This window comes from Eubalaena glacialis, chromosome 3, assembly GCF_028564815.1.
Source record: "Eubalaena glacialis isolate mEubGla1 chromosome 3, mEubGla1.1.hap2.+ XY, whole genome shotgun sequence".
In the NCBI taxonomy this organism is placed as follows: Eukaryota; Metazoa; Chordata; class Mammalia; order Artiodactyla; family Balaenidae; genus Eubalaena; species Eubalaena glacialis.
Window position 1 is genome coordinate 44585577 of NC_083718.1, and position 23783 is coordinate 44609359.

General features: G+C 39.3%; 1 protein-coding gene across 2 annotated transcripts in view; it reads left to right on the forward strand.

Moving 5' to 3' along the window:
* The window catches only part of RPS6KC1 (ribosomal protein S6 kinase C1), a 212376-nt gene that overhangs the window by 39987 nt on the left and 148606 nt on the right, over positions 1 to 23783 (forward strand). For both annotated transcript variants that reach the window (XM_061185594.1, XM_061185595.1), the window contains exon 4: positions 23553 to 23668. In XM_061185594.1, coding sequence (XP_061041577.1) covers positions 23553 to 23668 — 116 coding nt within the window. The remainder of the gene's footprint in view (positions 1 to 23552; positions 23669 to 23783) is intronic.

Here is a 23783-nt window from a genome sequence, read left to right on the forward strand (position 1 = left end):
CAGGCATCTGACACCTGGCACAACCATGTGAATGAACTTAGATGCAGATTCTCCAGTCCCTGTAGAACTTTGAGATGACTGTAACACTGACTGACAGCTTGACTGCAGCCTCATGAGAGACCTTGAGCTAGAACCATTCAGCCAAGCCACTTTTGGATTCCTAACTATCAGAGGTTGTGTGAGATACTAATGTTTATTGTTGTAGGCTGCTAAGTTTGGGGGTAGTTTGTTTCATAACAATGACTACTTAATAGATTTTTTTTTTTTTTAACCTGTAAGTAGACTGCTGTTATGACAAAAACCAGAAAATGTGGAGAGTGGCTTTGGAATGAGCCATGGGCTTTGAGGAGAGTGTGAGGGCCTGAAGTGTCTTGAAGAAGCTATTCATAGAAGCCTCACGGTCGTTGATAAGACTGCAAGTGAGGGTTCGCAGGAAAATTAGGTAACTGTTACTGGAAATTAGAGGAAGGTAGTGGATCCTTCTTATGTAGTTGCAGAAAGTTTAGCCACATGGTTGCATACAGTTATTTGGAAAGTAGAAAATGTACCAAAGAAGAGGGTAATGTAGGTAAGGAGATTTCCAACCAGAGTGTTTAATAAGTATGGTGTGATTTCTTCTTGCTACTTTTAGTAAAATGTGAGAGGAGAGAGAAATTAAAGGAAGGATTGTTTTTGTGGTGGCTTAAAACAATAGAACTTTATTTTCTTGCAGTTCTGGGGGCCAGAAGTCTGAAATAAGTATCTTTGGGCAGAAATCAAGGCGTCAGCAGGGCCTAGAGCCTCTAGGGAAGAATATGTTCCTTGCCTCTTTCAGTTTTTGGTGACTGGGTGTGTTCCTTGGCTTGTGCCAGCATCATGTCAATCTTCAAAGCCCTCATCTTCAAACCTCTGTCTGCTTCATCTTCATATTGCCTTCTCTGTGAAATCTCTCTCTGTTTCTCTCTTATAAGAACATTTGTGATGGCATTTAGTGCCCACCCTGATAATTCAGGATAATCTCAAGATCCTTAATCAAATGTGCAAAGACTCTTTGTCCAAATAACGTATCATTTACAAGTTCCAGGAATTTGGACCTGGTATCTTTGGGGTCATTTTTTAGACTATCGCATATATTCACCTTCCTCCCTCCCTCCATGTCTCCATCCCTCTCTCCCTTCTGTCTTCCTTCCTTTCTTCCAGAACTTTTAAGATCATGAATATGTCCTGCTCTTCTACAGAATTGCCTCTTAGATTTAGCATCCATTGATTCTTGCATGAACCAATGTTTGCATGATGGCTACAAAATAATGATTTTTCCAGTTCCAGCACCCCTTCCACATTAATGATTATCCTCCCTTCTCACTTTATCTGTGTATCTTTGTTAACTATTCTTCTTTTTACTTGTATCTGTTTATCTGTCTATACAGCTATATGTCTGTGTATTGTATCTGTCTGTATATTTATCCATTTATCCATTATTTATTTGGACACATATACCTATTTTTTTCCCCTAATAGTTTAGAATTCATTAATGTACTTAATTATTTTGATGCTCAAATTGTCCTAGTTTTGACCAGTAGGAGACCTTTTACTCTGGCTTTTCTGTCCTTGTAACTTCTTCCTATCAAATTTTTTTTTTTTTTTAAAGAACTTCTTACTTTTAGGCATAAGAAGATGTTCATTGCTCATCTTGAATTTATTACGCTCCAGCCCTGGAATCAGCCATCTTTTCACAGAGCCCTGGTTGCTTTTTGTGGGGAGTGATTTTAGAAACTATGTTAGTTATCAATTTATTGCATTTTAGCTCCCAATCCACCTTTTATTGCCTTATTGGACCTACTTTTCCAACTGGCATGTATAAACTTAATCCGCAGAGGGTGTTGGAGGGACCCTGTGGGAGATAGGGTTTGGGTGTACTTCTGTTCCTGCTTGCTGTGTTGCCAGTGGCATGTGCGTGTGTGGGCTGCCCAGTGTGCTCACCCTCTAGCAAATTTTGTGGCCAGTTCCTATCTGGGGCTTCCTGCCTTCCACCCTTGGCCTGCTGACACCGCAGCAGAGTTTCCTGTTTGTCGGTTCCAGCCTGCAGTTCCTTGCGCACCGACTTTGGCCCTCCTACTATGGAATAGGTGTGGCTCGGGCAGCCCAGCTAACTTCTCTTACCCAGTGTGCAGCAGCCACAGTCTCCATGAGATCTGAAGTCCAGCCTTGGGGACAAGGCGCCCCTTACAAGTACTGCCTTTGGTTTTCTCTCTCCACCCTAGGATATTCCTTACAGTTCTCTTTTATTCCTTCTTAGTAGTTAATCCTGTGTAAATAGTTAATAATTCTTTATACGACTTTTCCTGTTCAAATTGCTATGTGGATTCCATTTTTTGGCTGGACTCTGGCTGCCACAGAGATGAAAGAGACGACTGCCTGGGCAGTAGATAAGCTCATGGTAGCTTTTAGGCTCTTTCAGCTGCTATAGTTGGGAAACACAATGCATTTGTGTACATACATATTACAATGCATACATAATACATACTTCCATTCATATACGAACCTGCATATATACATGTATATGTACATATATATTTTTATATACATGTACATGTACATATACATATTTCAGAGTTGTTTATGATAGCTTTTGCCAAACAAATTTTTATATGTTCAGGTCTATTCTTGCATGCCCCTCCACTAACCTCCCTGCCAAGATTTTGCAGTTTTGGTCCTGATTAGAAAGGTCTCCCATACCTACATTTGCTTGTAAGATGATTTTTATAGCTTAAAAAGTTCTTTTTAATATCCACGTGGAATTTATATTTGAATGGGATGTCAGATGATGCTCCATTTTACTGTTCTTTCAGATGGTTAGGTATCTGTTATAAGATCATTTATTAAATAATCCATACTTTTCCTAGTGAAATCTTTGTTATACTTTTCATATGCATTGTCATGAATTAAAGGTTTTTTTCTTTTGTGGCATTTATTTGTCTATTCTTACATTAATTCCTGTTTCTATACCATGTTGATTTTCGTATAATGGCTTTATAGAGTATGTTCTGATACCAACTATATTTCTCATCAACATTGGAGAAATTGCTGCCTCTCAAGATCATCCTGGAATTCCTGGGGCTCTTACATTGGTACTTCTTGGTTTTAAGAAGCCATGCCAATTATCCGTTTATTATCTCTTAGCTTCAGGTCCCTTCTTTCTTTTTTCTTTTTGGCCATGCTGTGCGGCTTGCAGGATTTTAGTTCCCCAACCAGGGATTGAACCCGTGCCCTCGGCAGTGAAAGCGCAGAGTCCTAACCACTGGACCTCCAGGGAGTTCCCTTCAGGTCCCTTCTTTCATTTTCCGTTCTGCATTAATGGGTTGGACTCCGTAAGCATTTTCCTTTACAGTGAGTATGCAGTTAAGCTTCACAGTAGAGGACACTGGAGGGGCATTGTGGGAGGGTCAGGTCTTTTCTTCTTCTTTCCAGTGTTCTATGGGCTTTGTTTTTCATTTTGCTTTTGCTGCACCGTTTGCCAGAGGCATCTGCCTCAGCTCTATACCTAGAGCCCAGGCTCCTGATAAGCTTGCAGCCCCAGCCAATGGATGGCCATCTAGCTAAGCACACCAAGGTCCCCCAGACCTATTGGAGAATGGGCTTCAGACTCTCTGACTTCCTCTGTGTACCTGCCTCTCAGCTTCAGCCTGCTAGCACCCTTTACCCCTCCTGACAGGGCCACTGTAGACCTAAGGCCTTGTTGCCCTGCAGGCGAACAGATTCTTGATGCCCATCTCCTTCTCCATGCATGTCTGACAGCTTTGGCCTGCTTTTATTACTTCAGAAAGTCATTTCCTGTGGCCTTCCCGACACTGCCACTGTGTCCCCCAGGCCTTGCATTACCTTGCTCGTGAGTGGGCTCCCAGCACTGTGACTCTCTCGTTGCCCGCCTGCCAGACTTGTCCCTTCTGAAGTCTGCAGGGGTCTTTCCTGGCAACTGTGGACCAGTTCTGGCCTGGGGAACCCAGCAAATGTCTCCCCCATCCAGTGGCTGTAACCATACCTTTTCCAAGAAGATCTGAGTCCTAACCTTGGGGAGGGCTTCCCCCTTCCAATTTTTTTCTTCCTTGGGTACACTGGGGTATTCTTTAGAGTTCTCTTTTCACTCTAGAGTTTCTCATTTTTCCATTGTCATGGTTAATAATTCTTTATATTAAACTTTTCCTGTTCCAATTACTGTGTGGTTTTGATCTCTTGACTGAACCCTACTGTCTGTCTTTCATTTTAGAAGAATTCTGGATGATCTGACGTTATCTTGTCTCCATTGGCTGAGAGTCCACGTGGCACAGGGATTTCTTCATTCTGATTTGATTGCAGGACCACAGTACTAACTGAGCTTCACACCTGCTTCCTCAGGATATTCAGCACGTTTTAACAGCTCCTTGAGATATGGGCACAAGATGCAGAGAATCTTATATAGTATAGCAACATCAGTGGCATTTATGCCAGAATAAAGTGGTCATCGAAAGCTTCTTGCTACAATTCTTTAATTTTAATAAATACTAAATATTAACAATTTATGATATATAGTGATATTTTGAAATATAAGTAATAGCAAGAAGTATCTTGGATGCATAATTAAAAAGGTGAAAAACAATTGAGGGATGTGGGCAACTCGTCACTAGCAATAGAACCGTTAGTCCTGATGGGTCCATCCATGGATTCCGTTCTCCTACTAAGCATTAGGGGGATCCACAAACTCTTTGTTATCGTAGGCTATTAACCTTTGACTGCTTGCTTTTGGCCTTTGAGTCCAGACATTCCCTTGGTACTCCACGTTTCTGTTGCCTTTTGTTCATAGTTACTATCCAAGATCTATGGTTCCCTACTTTTTTTCTTGACACCTGTCCTGATTAAAGTTGTAGCTGGTTACATGCCACAAATCTGTTATTAATAGAGTCTTCTCTGATTAATTTCAGTTTAGCTCTTAATTATCTGGAAATTTTATGGGCACATTTAATTCAAGAAACATTTTAGAAATAAGCACTGTGGATACAATGACTCAATCTCTGTCTTCTAAGAAACTTAGAGTCTCATACTTGAAGTGAGCATCATGATCCAGAAGTGCTTTAGGATGTGGCATTCTTACTGTCAAGATTTTAAATCTTGTGACACTCTACTTTTATTATGAAGATGCAAATAATTTAAAAAATTGACTAATCTGAGGAGTTTTAAGAATCATACTTCTAAATCCACATCAAAAAGTTTTTTTTTTTTGTATTCTGAAAGTAAAGAAACCTCCCTCATGTTGTACTTAACTGTCTTTTCCTCCCCCTTTCAACTCTAAGCTGTGTTGTTTAGAGACTGCTTTATTCTTACTTATGGATATATCTTCAGCATGTAGGACCATGCCTAACATATAAATGCTTGAAAAATAAATTGAGCAAAAAGAAAGTGAGTTAAGATTTAAGAGTTGGAGTAGTTATAAACAATAGTATTAAAAGTCAGTCACGGGCTTCCCTGGTGGCATAGTGGTTAAGAATCTGTCTGCCAATGGCAGGGGACACAGGTTTGAGCCCTGGTGTGGTAAGATCCCACATGCGGCGGAGGAGCTAAGCCTATGAGCCACAACTACTGAGCCTACGCTCTAGAGCCCGCGAGCCACAACAACTGAGCCTGCGTGCTACAACTACTGAAGCCCGCGCACCTAGAGCCTGTGCTCTGCAACAAGAGAAGTCACCGTGGTGAGAAGCCCGCACACCGCAACGAAGAGTATCCCCTGCTCGCCGCAACTAGAGAAAGCCCACACGCAGCAGCGAAGACCGCCCCAAAAAAAAAAAAAAAAGTCAGTCTCATGGTAGAAATTTAAAAGTTTGATTATAGCTACTATGGGGAAATAGATACAGGAAGAGTAGAAATTTGACCAGTTTGGGGAGGACAATTTGGAATATACCTTTTCCTGTTTTTGGTAAATTTTACTACACATCTATTCTCATGTCTACATAGGAGGTATTTATCAGATTATTAGACGCTTTGGCTTCAGAAGTCTCCTTTACACTCTTAAAAATCATTGAAGCTTGAAGAACTGTTGTTTATTTGGTTGTATCTCTTAATATTTACCATACTAGAAGTTTAAAAATATTATTGTACTAAATTAAGAATAAAAACACACTTAACATGTTAATATTTTTATGAAAAATGATTTTTCCAAAGCAAAAAAACTAGAGGAGTAGTATTAGTTTACTTTTGCGAACCTCCAATGCCTGTATTAAAAGAAGACAGCTGATTCTTTTTTTTTAAATAAATTTATTTATTTTTGGCTGCGTTGGGTCTTCCTTGCTGTGTGCGGGCTTTCTCTAGTTGCGGCGAGCAGGGGCTACTCTTCGTTGGGTTGTGTGGGCTTCTCATTGCGGTGGCTTCTCTTGCTGCGGAGCACGGGCTTTAGGCGCGCAGGTTTCAATAGTTGTGGCTCGCAGGCTCTAGAGCGCAGGTTCAGTAGTTGTGGTGCATAGGCTTAGTTGCTCTGCGGCATGTGGGATCTCCCTGGACCAGGTCTCGAACCCGTGTCCCCTACCTTGGCAGGCGGATTCTTAACCACTGCACCACCAGGGAAGTCCCAACAGCTGATTCTTGTATCTGCTTCTGGATTCAGTCTGTGGTGATGGTTTTGGTTGAAGTATGTGATGAAAATTTAGGGTCACACAGATGATGTAGTTGAAAAAGGGAGGAGTATTTTAATAGCTCTTCAGATAATTGAAGATATTCTTTGATACATCAGAGCTTGACAGTGGTAAATTCCTTCTTTTTCTGTTATTGAAGTCTAGCTGATTTACAATATTATGTTAGTTTCAGGTGTACAACATAGTGCTTTGATATTTTTATAAATTATACTCTATTTGAAGTTATAAAATGTTGGCTGTATTCTCTGTGCTGTACATTACATCCTTTTATCTTATTTATTTTATGCCTAGTAGTTTGTACCTCTTAATCCCCTACCTCTATATTGCCCCTCCCCTCAACCTTGTCTCCACTGGTAACCATTAGTTTGTTCTATGTATCTGTGTGTCTGTTTCTGTTTTGTCATACTCATTTGTTTGTTTTATTTTTTAGATTCTACATATAAGTGAAAATATACAGTATTTGTTTTTCTCTGCCTTATTTCACTAAGCATAAAACATTCCAGGTCCATCCATGTTGTTACATATGGCAAAATTTTATTCTTTTCTATGACTGAGTAGACAGTGGTAATTTCTTATTCTTTTATTACAATTTTTTTTTAATTGGAGTATAATTGCTTTAGAATGTTGTGTTAGTTTCTGCTGTAGAATGAAGTGAATCAGCTGTATGTCCACCTATATCCCCTCTCCCTTGGACCTCCCTCCCCCGCCCCCCCCATCCCACCCATCTAGGTCGTCACAGAGCACCGAACTGAGCTTTCTGTGCTTTATAGCATGTTCCCACTAGCTATCAGTTTTACGCATGGTAGTGTATATATGTCAATCGTAATCTCCCAATTCGTCCCACCTTCCCCATCACCCCCTGGGTCCACATGTCCGTTCTGTACATCTACGTCTCTATTCCTGCCCTGCAAATAGGTTCGTCTCTACCATTTTTCTATATTCCACATATATGCGTTACTGTATGATATTTGTTTTTCTCTTTCTGGCTTACTTCATTCTGACTGACAGACTCTAGGTCCATCCACATCTCTACAAATGACCCAATTTTGTTCCTTTTTATGGCTGAGTAATATTCCATTGTATATATGTGCCACATCTTCTTTATCCATTCATCTGTCATTGGGCATTTAGGTTGTTTCCATGTCCTGGCTATTGTAAATAGAGCTGCAGTGAACATTGGGGTAAATGTGTCCTTTTGAATTATGGTTTTCTCAGGGTATATGCCCAGTAGTAGGATTGCTGGGTAATACGGTAGTTCTATTTTTAGTTTTTTAAAGAACCTCCATACTGTTCTCCATAGTGGCTGTACCAATTTACATTCCCACCAGCAGTGCAAGAGGGTTCCCTTTTCTCCACACCCTCTCCAGCATATACTGTTTGTAGATGTTTTGATGATGGCCACTCTGACCGGTGTGAGGTGATACCTCATTGTAGTTTTGATTTGCATTTCTCTAATAATTAGTGATGTTGAGCATCTTGTCATGTGCCTCTTGGCCATCTGTATGTCATCTTTGGTGAAATGTCTATTTAGGTTTTCCACCCATTTTTTGATTGGGTTGTTTGTTTTTTTGATATTGAGCTCCATGAGCTGTTTGTATATTTTGGAGATTAATCCTTTGTTGCTTTGTTTGCAAATATTTTCTCCCATTCTGAGGGTTGTCTTTTCATCTTGTTTATTGTTTCCTTTGCTATGCAAAAGCTTTTAAGTTTCATTAGGTCCCATTTGTTTATTTTTGGTTTTATTTTCATTACTCTAGGAGGTGGGTCAAAAAAGATCTTGCTGTGGTTTATGTCAAAGAGTGTTTTTGCTATGTTTTCCTCAAAAGTTTTATAGTGTCCGGTCTTACATTTACGTCTTTAATCCATTTTGAGTTTATTTTTGTGTATGGTGTTAGGGAGTGTTCTAATTTCATTCTTTTACATGTAGCTATCCAGTTTTCCCAGCACCACTTATTGACGAGGCTGTCTTTTCTCCCTTGTATGTTCTTGCCTCACTTGTCATAAAGTAGGTGACCATATGTGTGTGGGTTTATCTCTGAGCTTTCTATCCTGTACCACTGATCTGTATTTCTGTTTTTGTGCCAGTACCATGCTGTCTTGGTTACTGTAGCTTTGTAGTATAGCTTGAAGTCGGGGAGCCATATTCCTCCAGCTCCATGTTTTTTCCCTCAAGATTGCTTTGGCTATTCAGGGTCTTTTGTGTTTCCATACAAATTGTAAAATTTTTTGTTCTAATTCTGTGAAGAATGCTACTGGTAATTTGATAGGGATTGCATTGAATCTGTAGATTGCTTTGGGTAGTACAGTCATTTTCACAAATCTGATTCTTCCAATCCAAGAACATGGTATATTTCTCCTGTCTGTTTATGTCATCTTTGATTTCTTTCATCAGTGTTTTATAGTTTTCTGAATACAGGTCTTTTGTCTCCTTAGGTAGGTTTATTCCTAGGTATTTTATTCTTTTTGTTGTGATGGTAAATGGGATTGTTTCCTTGATTTCTCTTTCTGAGTTTTCATTGTTAGTGTATAGGAATGCCAGAGATTTCTGTGCATTAATTTTGTATCCTGCAACTTTACCAAATTCATTGGTTAGTCCTAGTAGTTTTCTGGTGGCATCTTTAGGATTTTCTATGTATAGTATCATGTCATCTGCAAACAGTGACAGTTTTCCTTCTTCTTTTCCAATTTGTAGTCCTTTTATTTCTTTTTCTTCTCTGATTGCCATGGCTAGGACTTCCAGAACTATGTTGAATGAGTGGCAAGAGTGGACATCCTTATCTTGTTCCTGGTCTTAGTGGAAATGCTTTCAGTTTTTCACCAATGATGTTTGCTGTGGGTTTGTCATATATGGCCTTTATTATGTTGCAGTAGGTTCCGTCTGTGCACATTTTCTGGAGAGTTTTTATCATAAATGGGTGTTGAATTTTGTCAGAAGCTTTTTCTGCACCTATTGAGATGATCATATGGTTTTTATTCCTTAATTTGTTAATATGGTGTATCACATTGATTTATTTGCATATATTGAAGAATCCTTACATTCCTGGGACAAATCCCACTTGATCATGGTGTATGATCCTTTTAAAGTGTTGTTGGATTCTGTTTGCTAGTATTTTGTTGAGGAGTTTTGCGTCTGTGTTCATCAGTGATACTGGTCTGTGATTTTCTTTTTTTGTGATATCTTTTTCTGGTTTTGGTATCAGGGTGATGGTAGCCTCATAGAACAAATTTGGGAGTGTTCCTTCCTCTGCAATTTTTTTGAAGAGTTTGAGGAGGATAGGTGTTAGCTCTTCTTTAAATGTTTGGTAGAATTCGCCTGTGAAGCCATCTGGTCCTGGACTTTTGTTTGTTGGAAGATTTTTAATTAGTTTTTCAATTTCGTTACTCATTATAGGTCTGTTTATATTTTCTAATTCTTCCTGGTTCAGTCTTGGAAAATTGTACCTTTCCAAGAATTTGTCCATTTCTTTGAGGTTGTCCCTTTTAATGGCATATAGTTGTTTGTACTAGTCTCTTATAATCCTTTGTATTTCTGTGGTGTCGGTTGTGATTTCTCCTATTTCATTTCTAATTTTTTTTTTTTTTCCTCAGGAAGAGGTTTTATTTTTATAGAAGAGTGTGCAAACTCATGAGAGGAAGCAGTAAGGATTAAAAGGATGTGACTCTCGTCCTCCCTTCTGTGCTGTGTGGCTTTATTGTTTTGTTGACTTAGAAGTGAACTTGACATTTTGTTGTTGCACTCCTTTCAGGTCCTTTCTTTTAAATTAGGTCAGACAGAGGCTGAGTTCCTTTCCAAGGTCTGACCTTAGGGACTAATAAGGGGTTATTAATCTTATTATTAAGACTAAGTAATTATTTCTTAGTTATTTTTATCTGAAAAATGTTGAATCAAATACTCCAGTATTCACCCATGTATAGCAGCATCTCATCTTGGTCTAAATTATTGTATTCCGTCTAACAGTTTTTCTGTTGTTGCTACTGGGTTAGCCTTTTTCTTCTTCCCATGGTTATCAGGTGGAAGAGGTAGAACAGTGGTGGTGTTGGAGGGAATAGGGGATGGGATGGGAAGAAAAGAGGCTCAGAGTGGAGCGGGCTTTAATAATCAAGAAGCCAGAGGTTCAGTTCAGGTTTTCGTGGCATGGCCAACCCCAGCAAGCTGTGTCCCCACCCAGTGCCTCAGTTTTTCCATGTGAAAGTAGGAACGACAACATTTTTGTGGCACTTGATTCTCCACTGCAGTTCCTCAGCTTCAGTGACACCTTGTGAATGTATGCTAAATAACTATGGATAATTGTTAAGAGTTAATTTTTTTTTTTCACACACACACACTGTATTTTATTTTTACAAGAGATAAATAGACTGACACCAAGCATTGTACATGGATGACCACAACAAAAGCAACAATGATTGCAATTACCAAACATGAAACACACTCATACTATGTCATAATATTGACATTCAGTCTGGTAATCCTCCACTGTAACAGCTCCTTTACTTTGCAGTGAAAATTGATTTGTATATTCTTTGCCTCTGAGTCCTTGTGGGATTTTTTTTTTTTTTTTTAATTCAAACAGAAAGTCACAAAAATTATACTCATCCTCATCAGTTCACTTTTTTTGATTTGCGCCCTCTCCCTTTTTTTCTTGATGAGTCTGGCTAAAGGTTTATCAATTTTGTTTATCTTCTCAAAGAACCAACTTTTATTTTTATTGATCTTTGCTATTGTTTCCTTCATTTCTGTTTTATTTATTTCTGCTCTGATATTTATGAATTCTTTCCTTCTACTGATTTTGGGTTTTCTTTGTTCTTCTTTCCCTAGTTGCTTTAAGTGTAAGGTTAGATTGTTTATTTGAGATTTTTCTTGTTTCTTGAGGTGAGATTGAATTGCTATAAACTTCCCTCTTAGAACTGCTTTTGCTGTGTCTCATAGGTTTTGGGTCGTCGTGTTTTCATTGTCATTTGTTTCTAGGTATTTTTTATTTCCTCTTTGGTGTCTTCAGTGATCTCTTGGTTATTTAGTAGCACGCTGTTTAGCCTCCATGTATTTCTGATTTTTTAGTCGTTTTCCTGTAATTGATTTCTAATCTCATAGCCTTGTTGTTGGAAAAGATGGTTGATACGATTTCAGTTTTCTTAAACTTTCCAAGGCTTGATTTCTGACCCAAGATGTATCTATCCTGGAGAATGTTCTGTGTGCACTGAGAAGAAAGTGTATTCTGCCACTTTCGGGTGGACTCTCCTATAAATATCAATTAAATCTATCTGGTCTATTGTGTCATTTAAAGCTTGTGTTTCCTTATTTATTTTCTGTTTGGATGATCTGTCCGTTGCTATAAGTGGGGTGTTAAAGTCCCCTACGATTATTGTGTTACTGTCGATTTCTCCTTTTATGGTTAGCATTTGCCTTATATATTGAGGTGCTCCTATGTTGGGTGTATAAATATTTATAATTGTTATATCTTCTTTTTGGATTGACCCCTTGATCATCATGTAGTGTCTTTCCTTATCACTTGTAACAGTCTTTATTTTAAAGTCTATTTTATCTGATATGACTGTTGCTACTCCAGCTTTCTTTTGATTTCCATTTGCATGGAATATCTTTTTCCATCCCCTCACTTTCAGTCTGTATGTGTCCCTAGGTCTGAAGTAGGTCTCTTGTAGACAGCATATATATACAGGTCTTGTTTTTGTATCCATTCAGCCAGTCTGTGTCTTTTGGTTGGGGTATTTAATCCATTTACATTTAAGGTATTTATTGATATGTATGTTCCTATTACCATTTTCTTAATTATTTTAGGTTTGTTTCTGTGGGTCTTTTTCTTCACCTAGAGAAGTTCCTATAGCATTTGTTGTAAAGCTGGTTTGGTGGTGCCAAATTCTCTTAACTTTTGCTTGTCAGTAAAGATTTTATTTTCTCCATCAAATCTGAATGAGATCTTTGCTGGGTAGAGTAATCTTGGTTGTAGGTTTTCCTCTTTCATTACTTTAAGTATACCCTGCCACTCCCTTCTGGCCTGCAGAGTTTCTGCTGAAAAACCAGCTGATAACCTTATGGGGATTCCCTTCTATGTTATTTTTTGCTTTTCCCTTGCTGCTTTAAATATTTTTTTCTTTGAATTTAATTTTTGATAGTTTGATTAATATGTGTGTTGGTGTGTTTCTCCTAGGGTTTATCCTGTATGGGACTCTGTGTGCTTCCTGGACTTGTGTGGCTATTTCCTTTCCCATGTTAGGGAAGTTTTTGACTATAATCTCTTTGAATATTTTCTCAGATCCTTCCTTTTTCTGTTCTTCTTCTGGGACCCCTATAATTCGAATGTTGGTGCGTTTAGTGTTGTCCCAGAGGTCTCTGAGATTGTCTTCAATTCTTTTCATTCTTTTGTCTTTATTCTGCTCCTTGGCAGTTATTTCCACCATTCCATCTTCCAGCTCACTTATTCGTTCTTCTGCCTCAGTTATTCTGCTGTTGATTCCTGCTAGTGTATTTTTAATTTCATTTATTCTGTTGTTCATCTCTGTTTGTTCTTTAGTTCTTCTAGGTCTTTCTTAAATATTTCTTGTATTTTCTTGATCTGTGCCTCCATTCTGTTTCTGAGATTTTGGATCATTTGTACTATCATTACTCTGAATTCTTTTTCAGGTAGGTTGCTTATTTCCTCTTCATTTATTTGGTTGTAGGTTTTTACTTTGCTCCTTTATCTGTAACATGGTTTTTTGTCGTCTCATTTTTGTTTTTTGGTTTTTTTTTTGATGGGTGGGACTGTGTTCCTGTCTTACTGGTTGTTTGGCCTAAGGCTTCCAGCACTGGAGTTTGTAGGCTGTTGGGTAGAGCCGGGTCTTTGTGGTGAGATGAGGACCTCCGGGAGACCTCAGTCTGATTAATATTCCTTGGGGTCTGAGGTTCTCTGTTAGTCCAGTGGTTCGGACTCGGAGCTCCTACCACAGGGGCTCAGGCCCAACCCCTGGCCTCTGAACCAAGATCCCGCAAGCCACGCGGGGTGGCAAAGAAAAAGAAAGGGAGGAGACAATAACAGAGTAAAAAAATAAAATAAGATTAGAAAACTAACAGATATGTTAGAAAAAATAAAAAAATAGATGAAACAATAACGAGAAGGTAAAACAGAACCACAGTAGCAAGAAAGAGGGAAAAGAAAAACAACCAGAAAAGGCCTTGGCTGTGGGGGATGGGGCTTAGGCAGGAGTGTGGATTAGGCAGGGGCAGGGTCTAGGTTTAGGACCCACTGGCCCTGGGTGGATGGGGGCGGGGCATAGGCTCAGTGCAGCCAGAGGGGCCCTGGAGTGCCTCTGGCCTCGGAGTGTGGATGATGAGGCCCAGGACCTCAGCAGGGTCCCCGGGGTCCGATTAGTTGGGGAATTGTTAGCCGCGCTTCTCCCTGCTGATCCTCCCATCCCAGAGGGTCCCTCCCCGTTCACCTCTACTCTTCTCCCCCCCTCCCCCCGCCATGCCCCTAGGACCCACGTGGCTGGAGGGGATCTTGGATGATCGAGGACCAGGCCTGGGACCCCAGCAGGCTCCCCGGGCCCGAGTGGGCAGGGGAAATGCTAGGCACGTTCCCCCCGATCCTCCATTCCTGGAGGGTCCCTTGTCTTCCGCCTCTCCATCCCCCCCACCACCTTGCTGCCACACCCCTACGACTCACGCGGTCGGAGGGCGCCCTGGAAGGTAGAGGACCAGGCCGGGGAGCCCAGCAGGCTTCCCGGGGCCTGCCTAGGTGGGGGAAATGCAAGCTGCGTTCCCTCCCTGATCCTCCGATCCCTGAGGGTCCCTTCCCTTTCGCCTCTCCTCTTCTTTCCCCCCGTCCCTCCCACGCCCCCAGGACCCACATGGCCAGAAGGGGCCCTGGAGGGCAGAGGACCCGGCCTGGGACCCCAGCGGGCTTCCCAGGGCCCGACTGGGCAGGGGAAATGCTAGCCGCTTTCCCCTCTGATCCTCCAAACCCCCAAGGGTCTCTGAAGGCTTGGGAACCCCTTCCCTCCCCCAGCCACCCCTCAGGGGTGCTGTTCCCGTTCGGCCTCTACTTCTCCTCCCCCCTTGCTCCCTCCCTACGTCCTACCTTGTCACTTGGGGGTTCCTCCTGTCCCCTTGGGTGTTGAGGTCCCCCACCAGCATCTGGTAGGTGCCCTAGTTGTTGGGAGATGCAAACTCTGCGTCCTCCCACTCTGCCATCTTGACTCCGCCCCCCACAGTGGTAATTTCTTAAAGGTTTAATTGCATTATGGAATCTGAAACCCTATCAATGAACCTTTGGTACTTTGTTGTATTAAAATCCGTTGGTCTGGGGACTTCCCTGGTGGTGCAGTGGTTAAGAATCTGCCTGCCAATGCAGGGGACATGGGTTCGATCCCTGGTCCGGGAAGATCCCACATGCCACAGAGCAACTAAGCCCATGGGCCACAACTACTGAGTCTGCGCTCTAGAGCCTGTGAGCCACAACTACTGAGCCCACGCACCACAACTACTGAAGCCCACACGCCCTAGAGCCCGTGCTCTCCAACTGCTGAGCCCACGCGCTGCAATTACTGAAGCCCGTGCACTCTAGGACCTGCGTGCCGCAACTACTGAGCCTGCGTGCTGCAGCTGCTGAAGCCCGTGCGCCTCAGCAAGAGAAGCCACCACAATGAGAAGCCTGCACATCTCAACGAAGAGTAGCCCCCACTCACCACAACTAGAGAAAGCCCATGTGCAGCAATGAAGACCCGATACAGGCAAAAAAAAAAAAAAGCGTAAAAAATTAAAAAAAAAATCCATCTGGTCTGTCTTAGATTTGAATGGATATTTTACTTACGCATGAGCTTGTAACGTCATGCATTGATCATTTGAAAAAGATTGGTTCCTTGAGTTATGTAGATCTTGAAATTGTTGACCCATTTCATTATATAATATCAAAAATTGTTAATATCATCACAGATCTCTAAAGGAAATTTTTTAAGTATTGCGAAGCTGTCAAGCTTATAGTGAATTGACAGCTTGAATTTCATCACTGAAAACAATGCGATTGGTTGTTTTACTTGAAGTGTTAGTCTCAGTTTGTTTACTTTTGAGGGAATATCTGTCAAATATCCAAGTCTGAGTAGTTATAGTTTTTTTTTACCCATAGACTTTTAAAAAGAAATGGTCTCAGGGACTTCCCTGGTGGTCCAGTGGTAAAGAATCCGCCTTGCAATGCAGGGGACACAGGTTCGATCCCTGGTCAGGGAACTGTGATCCCACATGCCACGGGGCAACTAAGCCCACGTGCCACAACTACTGAGCTCTCACGTCTCAGCTAGAGCCCACGTGCCACAGACTGCAGAGTCCTCTGGAACCCGCACGTCACAACTACATCAGAGAAAACCTGCACGCCACAACTAGAGAGAAGCCCACGTACCACAACGAAGAGCCTGCATGCTGCAACTAAGACCCGATGCAGCCAAAAATAAAGAAAAAAAATAGAAATGGTCTCAAGGATTGAGGTTTAATAAAGTTAATAATTTTTACTGCTTCATCAAGGACATTCTCACGTGAAACTGGCATTTAAAAATATTTAATATGAGTGAGTGGCAATAAGGAATATGATGAGTACTAGTAAGTATAGTTTGGTGTCATTGTCTTGATTCATGCCAAGAGGTCAGCAGTTTTACTGCCATTGCTTTTAGATTATCAGTGCAAATGTCAATGTGGTGAAAAATGCAACTGCTGTCTTGGTATTATTATGAAAATGGTTTTGACCTTGTTGATACCTTAAAAGGTCCTCGGGGGGACCCCCAGCAGTCTGTGGACCAAACTTTGAGAACACACATCACATTTATGAACACACATATATGTATATACACATGGGTTTCTTTGCAGCATTTTCAATACTGACACTGAATTTTCTCACTGTGTGATTCTATGGATGTGCCATAATTTAGCCAATTAATAGAATTCTGCAGCTATTTGAGATACACTGATATAGAAAGATGTCCAAGATATATTTTTAAGATACAGAAAACAAATGTTGCATAGCAATATGTTTAGTAAGATCCCATCTGTGTTTAAATAGACATACATATTTGTGTGAAGTCATACCTAATGTGTATAATCTATGATGATGTGGGTGGAAAGATATTTTTATTTTCTGCCTTATACGTTCTGTACTGTGGAATTCAACTGCACCCAAGTAGCTGTAACTTTAATGTTGGGAGATGTACAGCCCGGCTTCTTAAACAATAAGCTTGTCACTGGGTGAAAGGGAGTGGCTTCTGAAGTGGTTGAGGTTCTTAGCTATTATTGTCTGTTGCTAGTGGATTATTTTCAGCTTTTCTCCACATCCTTATATATTAAAGAGTGAAATTTTCTTATTAATCTTAGTAAGTGAGCAATTTATCTCTTTCAATAAATGGTACAGTCCATTTGTAATACTTATAGTTGCAGTGAACCTTGCAGGCAGCAGCTGTGGTTGTGTGGAGGGAAGTGTTGGTTAATCATCTGTCTTTTAGCTATTCTCACATTTTTAGTCCATAAGCCTCAGCTGCAAAAGAGAGTCCTATTGTAATTTACAGAACCATTGGATATGTAGTTACTCTTCTAGTGTTACAGTGAAAAGAACATGCCTTTTGGAGTCAGATAGATTTAGGCCCAAATCTTCTCTCCATTATTTACTTAGCGGTGTGATCTTGTACAAATTAACATCTGAGCCTATTTTGTTATTGGTGAGTTAGGGATTATAGCTTCCTGTTCTGAGGATCATATCCGTAGTGTGTATAGCTCAGTGCTTGACACACGTCAGCTACTGTTAGCTCTCATCTGTTGCTCTGTCTGCCTTTCCTCTAATGTACCACACTTTCTCTGTCTCCTCCTTCAGTGTTGCACTGTTCCACTGAGAACGTTCTGGTTAGCCTTTAAGATTTTTAGCTGTCTCATCTTCTAGGAAGTTCTGTTTCCTTTAGGCTGAGTTAGTTGTTTTCCCCTTGTGGTTCTACATCTCACCAATATGACACTTAACTCATTTTATTTTTCTCCAATTTTTTTTAAATTGCAAAATTTTCAAATTTACTGGAAGACCCTAAAGAATAGTGTAGTGAACACTTACATACCTTTTGTCCAAGTTCACTGATGAACATTTTGCCACATTTTCCTGTATCTCTGTGTGTGTGTGTGTATCATTTTTTTACTGAACCACTTGAGAATAAGTTGCAGATATTGTGACATTTCATCCCTACTTCCCATATTTCCCCTGTAGTCACAATACCATATTATTCAAGGAATTTAGCACTCAAGGAATTTAGCATTGATATAATACTATTATCAAATATGTAGTCAATATTCAGATTTTTCCATTTATTCTAAAAATGGTTTTTTTAGATTTTTTTCTTTTTTGGATCCAGGATTATGCCTCTAGGCTTGTTTCTTTAATCTAGACTATTCCTTACGCATTTTTTTTGGTCTTTTATGACATTGACATTTTTAAAGAGTATGAGACAGTTGTTTTGTAGGTTTCACAATCTTGATCTGATTGTTTTCTCATGATTAGATCATTGTTTTTGGTTTGCTTTGTTACATCTCTCCTCACACTATGATTTCTTGTGAGAAAGGCAAAGCAGTTCCTGACAGATCTAAGAAAGAACTGGCCCGACACTACCTATTTGTTTGACTTTGGTGTTTCTTAAAGTTGGCCTGGCATTCACAGCTAAGCTGTGTTGTTCTTCTGTTGAACGTAAGCAGTTTCACAGAACAGGAACATTAGACAAGGCCACTCTGTGTCCTTGGATCAAGACTAAAACGAGACCACTCTGTAATCATGTCTGAACACAGACAAAAACATTTTTCAAGTCACAAAAATGATCAAGCATATCTTCTTCCTGGCTATCGTGATGACTACAGCTTTTTTTCTTATAAATCACAGCCTTATAGCCTCTCTTCATTCTTCTTGCCTTATAGTAAGATTTATTAAAATCATAGAATCATAGAATTAGATAGAATTAACAGAATCATAGAATTACTCCCACTTCCTGACAGCATCCAAGCCAGGGCAAACAAAGCCCCACTTCTTTGAATCTTTCCCCGAAGCACCTAACACAAGCTCAAATCCTTTAAGTCCTTTCTAACACCCTCTTAGTGAAATGCCTCAGGGTTCCCCATAGTATACTTTCTTGGAGTCTTAAATCCAGCTTGTTTAACTAGAGGTATGTTCTTGGTGCTGTTGACTAGAGGGAATTCACACCTGAGAACGTTGGCCTCCCTCTTTTTCTTTTTACTCTGTGAATGAATTTTTAATACAGTTAAGAATTAGCACCAAGCTTTTCTGGCTAGTTTCTTACTGGTGAAGGATAACTTTTAGTTTTGTATAATCAGTTTTTGGTCATCGACATTTGCATTTTAAAAAAGTTGTGAACGCTGCTTTCAGGAGTTGTTCTACGTAATTAAAAAAACATAGAGAAAATCTCAAAGGCAGCTTATAAATCAAAGAGAGAGACTTTATTTCCGATGCTTTACCAGCTTTGTTAGAAGGTTTTGGTTTAATTTTCCTTTTGCAGCTTTTAATAGCAAACCATTGTTCAGTAATTTGGAGGTGGTGGAGTGGCTTAAAGATAATATATACATACTCACACACAAATAATATAGTATGTAATATGTAATATTGTATAATAAACCTCAGGAAAAATTTGTTTTACATTTTCTATCACAATTACCTATCAATTTTCTACTCTGTTCACAGGAAAATAAAAAAATTTCCATTCCTGTGAATGGAAATTTAAAGCACTGATAAGAGAAGCACCTGTTTATTAATTTCTCATTGTTGTTGCCTTTTAAGGGAGGTTGATGATATTAAAAGATTAACAATTTGAGAATAGCCACTAGTGTGTTATCTACCATTAGGATCTTGCTAACTCTTAACCTAATTTTCAAATTAGGTGGCTTCGTAACATATATTAGGGCCAGTAGTTACTGCATTAAAATTCATCTGCTTCTCTTTGTGCTGCCAATACTATTTTTTGTTGTTGTTATTTTGAAATATCTTAGGAACAAAGAAGTGAGCATGTTCTTTCATCATATTAGTTCTGATGATACGATTCAGTGTAATTGAACCTTTTAATGCATTAGCCTTTAATTTTGGTTTTACTCCATTCTGAAAAATGTTCTAATTCATCTCTGCTTGTCCAAGTTTAGTGGAATAGAAATGCATAGATCAATAGAAATATAACAAAGACACACTTTTGACATGTTTATTCTATTTAGAAGTGATATGCTTGTTGCTTAAGCATTTAAATCTAGTTTAATAGGGAGGTGGGATGAGTCATTGATCACACTAGGATTAAAGCAGCTAAATTTTTATGTATTTGTTTCAGCCAGTAAATGAGAGTTTTTTAGGATGTCATCAAATATTAGGAAGTTTTTCATTAAAATTTTTCAACAAGTTGTTAGTTCATTTAAAGATAATATCAGGTGGTCTTGTGGGTTGAAGCATAATATAATGTGTGCGTTTTCTGGGTTTCTGTTCTGAGATTGCAGATGCTCACATAAGTACTAATTTCCAGGTACTGCAGTTTACTTTTTTGTTTAAAGGATAAATATGTTGGACAGTAATCATAAGCACCGATGCATACTTAATTTCTTATTTAGGCAAAACAAGGAATAATGGACATTTAGCTGTCATTTTAACCTGTTTGGCCTACGGTTTTTTTCCCAAGATTGAATATCTTAGATTGTTTCAGGCCACAGGATTTGCTCTACGTGTTAGGGCTCTTAGAAGTTTGTTTCCAGATAATATTATTGATAGGTATGCTAGCAACGTCATTTTAGATGTGTTTTTTGTCATTGGAAGAATTTAATTTAATGTAATTGTTGCATATGAACTGGGAACTAATAGGAAAGCAGATTTAGCATAATGGATTATATTAAGTTTGGTTACTTGTTACAAAACTTAAAACCAGATAGATGTCAATTTTTTTCTCGTGGCATAAGCTCTGGAGGTAGCCTATGCAGGGCAGCATAGGAGGCAGGGCAGCTCCACAGTAATCAGGAATCCACGCTCCTGCCTTGTTGCTTTATCATTTTTTACCTCCCACATCATAGTCCTTCTTGGAAAGGGAAAAGGAGATAGAAGAAAAAGCGGGAGGTGGGGAGGTGAGGGTGTATATCAGTTGTCTCTTAAAGAGATTTTTGGTAATCTGCAAAATAACTTTTGTTTATATGTTACTGGCCAGAATTTAGTCTGTGTCCACATGTAACTGCAAGGCAAGCTGGAAATTATAGTCTTTTTTTTTTCCCTGGGCCGCCATGTACCTAGTTAGAAATTGGGGATTATTTTACTTAGAAAGAAGGCGAGAACAGATATGAGGATAGCAACTGGCTATCCCAAAGTAAATGAAGTAGCATACTGAATGTTAGGAATCCTCTAATTGATTGCCACTTGCCTGCTAACCTTTACTGGGCCTGGGCGCTTTGAGGATGCTGATACAAGTTACAGATCTTTTCCCTAGAAAAATGTACCTGTGGACATATGTGTGGAGTTTTGTAGGATTGTTGTAACCCATCCATTAAGCATAGGGGGTTGTTTATGGACGCACTGTTAAAATTTCTTTTTCTTTCTTTCTTTTTTTGGCTGTGTCGGGTTGGCGGCACTTGGGATCTTCCTTGTGGCGCGCAGGCTTCTCTCTAGTTGTGGCGTGCAGGTTTTCTCTTCTCTGGTTGTGGCACGCAGGCTCCAGAGTGCGTGGGCTCTGTAGTTCTGGCACGCGCGTTCCAGAGCGCATGTGCTCTGTAGTTTGTGGCACGCGTGCTCTCTAGTTGTGGCACGCGTGCTCAATAGTTGTGGCGCACAGCTTAGTTGCCCCGCAGCATGTGGGATCTTAGTTCCCCGACCCGGGATTGATTGGAAGGCGGATTCTTTACCACTGGACCACCAGGGAAGTCCCTAAAATTTCTTATCTGTGAAAGATGACTATCTTTTAGGATAGAATGTTCCACTGTAAGATAGTTCTTTGTGTTAGAAAGTATTTCTACGTTTTTATTATTCACTCATACAGTCAACAAAAATATATTAGCATGTTCTGTATGCCAAACACTATGATGGTCCTTGAAGATTTAAAGACACCATGATTGGTTTATTAAGTGCTTACTATGTGCCTGGTATGGAACTGCTCATTTTAAGTACATTGCTCATTTTCTCCGTTTTGTAAATTAGGAAATAATCTGCCTAAGATTTTATAGCTAGTGAATGATAGAGCAAGTAGTTTGAACCCAGGTCTAACTCTAAAACCATTTATTTTAGTCATCATGAAGTAGACATTTCACCATAAGCATGAGACCCATTGAGCTGAGGTATTTAGTGGTTCAGTTTCAAATTCTTGCCGTGGGTAGTATAACTAGGGATCTCTCTTTCTCTCTTTTTTATCTTTAGGTTGATAAGCATTTTTAATGTGATCATGCTACCTTGCTTATTTACATTCCATAGACTTTTAAAAACCTGTTCACTTTCTATAAAACATTGTTAACCATTTTAAGGTGATATCATGATTAAAATCAAAATGCTTGAACCTCAATCTATTATTTTCCACAAAGTCTAATTATTATGTCAAGTTTGTTAGCTGGGATATAGTATAATCTTACACATAAGGGCTGGTTTTAAATTAAAGTATGTTGGATTAGATGTGACATTTCCTAGTTTCGAACATCTTTTTTGTAATTATGTACTTTCATAATAGAGTTGAGCATTTTGAAACAGATTTCCCCATAAACAAGGGAGAGTAGAGAGTTGGCACAAATTTAGTTAGCACACCAAAATTTAATCATTAATTGTGTTTCTGAGTGGGTGGAAAATAGAGGTGATATTTTAAAAAGTTAGTAAAAAATAAATTTCCGTACTTTATAGTTATATTAAATACTTATTGAGCTACTGCAAGAAGTGTGGCACTGCAAAAGTAACCTCTTTTCTCTTTGTACTCTCAGATGTAGTTTAATGCTTTGACTAAAGCAAGTGAGGGCTCTGTTTTAATCCATCTGTTTCTTTTTTTCCTCCCTTTCTTTCATTTGCTTCTTTGTAGTGATAACTGCAAAGAAGTTGACTTATTTCCAATAAGTTGTGGTGCCTATAACTAGGAATCTCTTTATACCTCAGTTTTCTATTAAGATTTTGCAAAGCCACTTAAGTATGGGATGTGGTACTCTTTTGATTTTGTATTTTTTTAAACCTAAATTGCAATCAGTATGATACGTGGCATGTGACAGATGCCAACCGGTAATCTTATCTGAGAGTAGTACAAAATGGTCATATTTGAAAATGTCTTATCAGCATTCAAATTGTATATATCATTAAAAAAAATTCTTTGAAAACCACCTTTCGATCACCTTGCAAACCAGAGCTCACTGTGCTGTGTGTGTTCTCTTTTTTCTCACAAGTGTGCTTTCATGTACACTGACAGCATCACACACGGAGTTTGGCTTGAAAGCTTTTTGCTTCAAGCTGAGGTTTTTGACCCCACTGACATACAGATGTTCTCGTAATTTTCTCTCTTCAGCTCCATTTATAAATCAAAAAAGAGTGGGAAAGGGAAAATTATATGAGTAATGACAGTATTAAATTACTATAGAAAACCATTTGAGTTCTTTATTAATTCTCCTTTCAACTTTAGTTTCAAATTACCAGCTTCTTAAATGGTAAGTTTTTTATATTGACAGGCTTTAGATTATGACTGCATTATTTATTTGCTAGTTGACACCTCTGCCTCTTGTTTTATCAGAAACATTATTTTCTTTTCTGGTGGGAGCACTACTGATTCCAGTTGTAGAGACTAGATTTGACTTCAGGAGGTTGCCTGATAAGCACAGCAAGTAGGCAGTGATAGGCCTGCTGCTGCTTTCTAAATTGTGAACATAAACTAACATAAATCAGTGTTTGATCTTTCTTTCCTTAAGTGTTGATTCTTATTTAATTCTAGGACGATTTGATGAAACTGTTATTGAAGAGAGGAGACAGTGTGCTGAAGATCTGCTACAGTTCTCTGCCAATATTCCTGCTCTTTATAACAGTAAACAGCTTGAAGATTTTTTCAAGGTTTGGTGTTCTTTCTGGAATATTTTGTATTTTATTAAATGTCTTTGTTTTCTAATTTGTAGTAAAGCAAGATTCAAGGTTTTTTTAAAACAAAATGTCATTTACTTTTGAATTT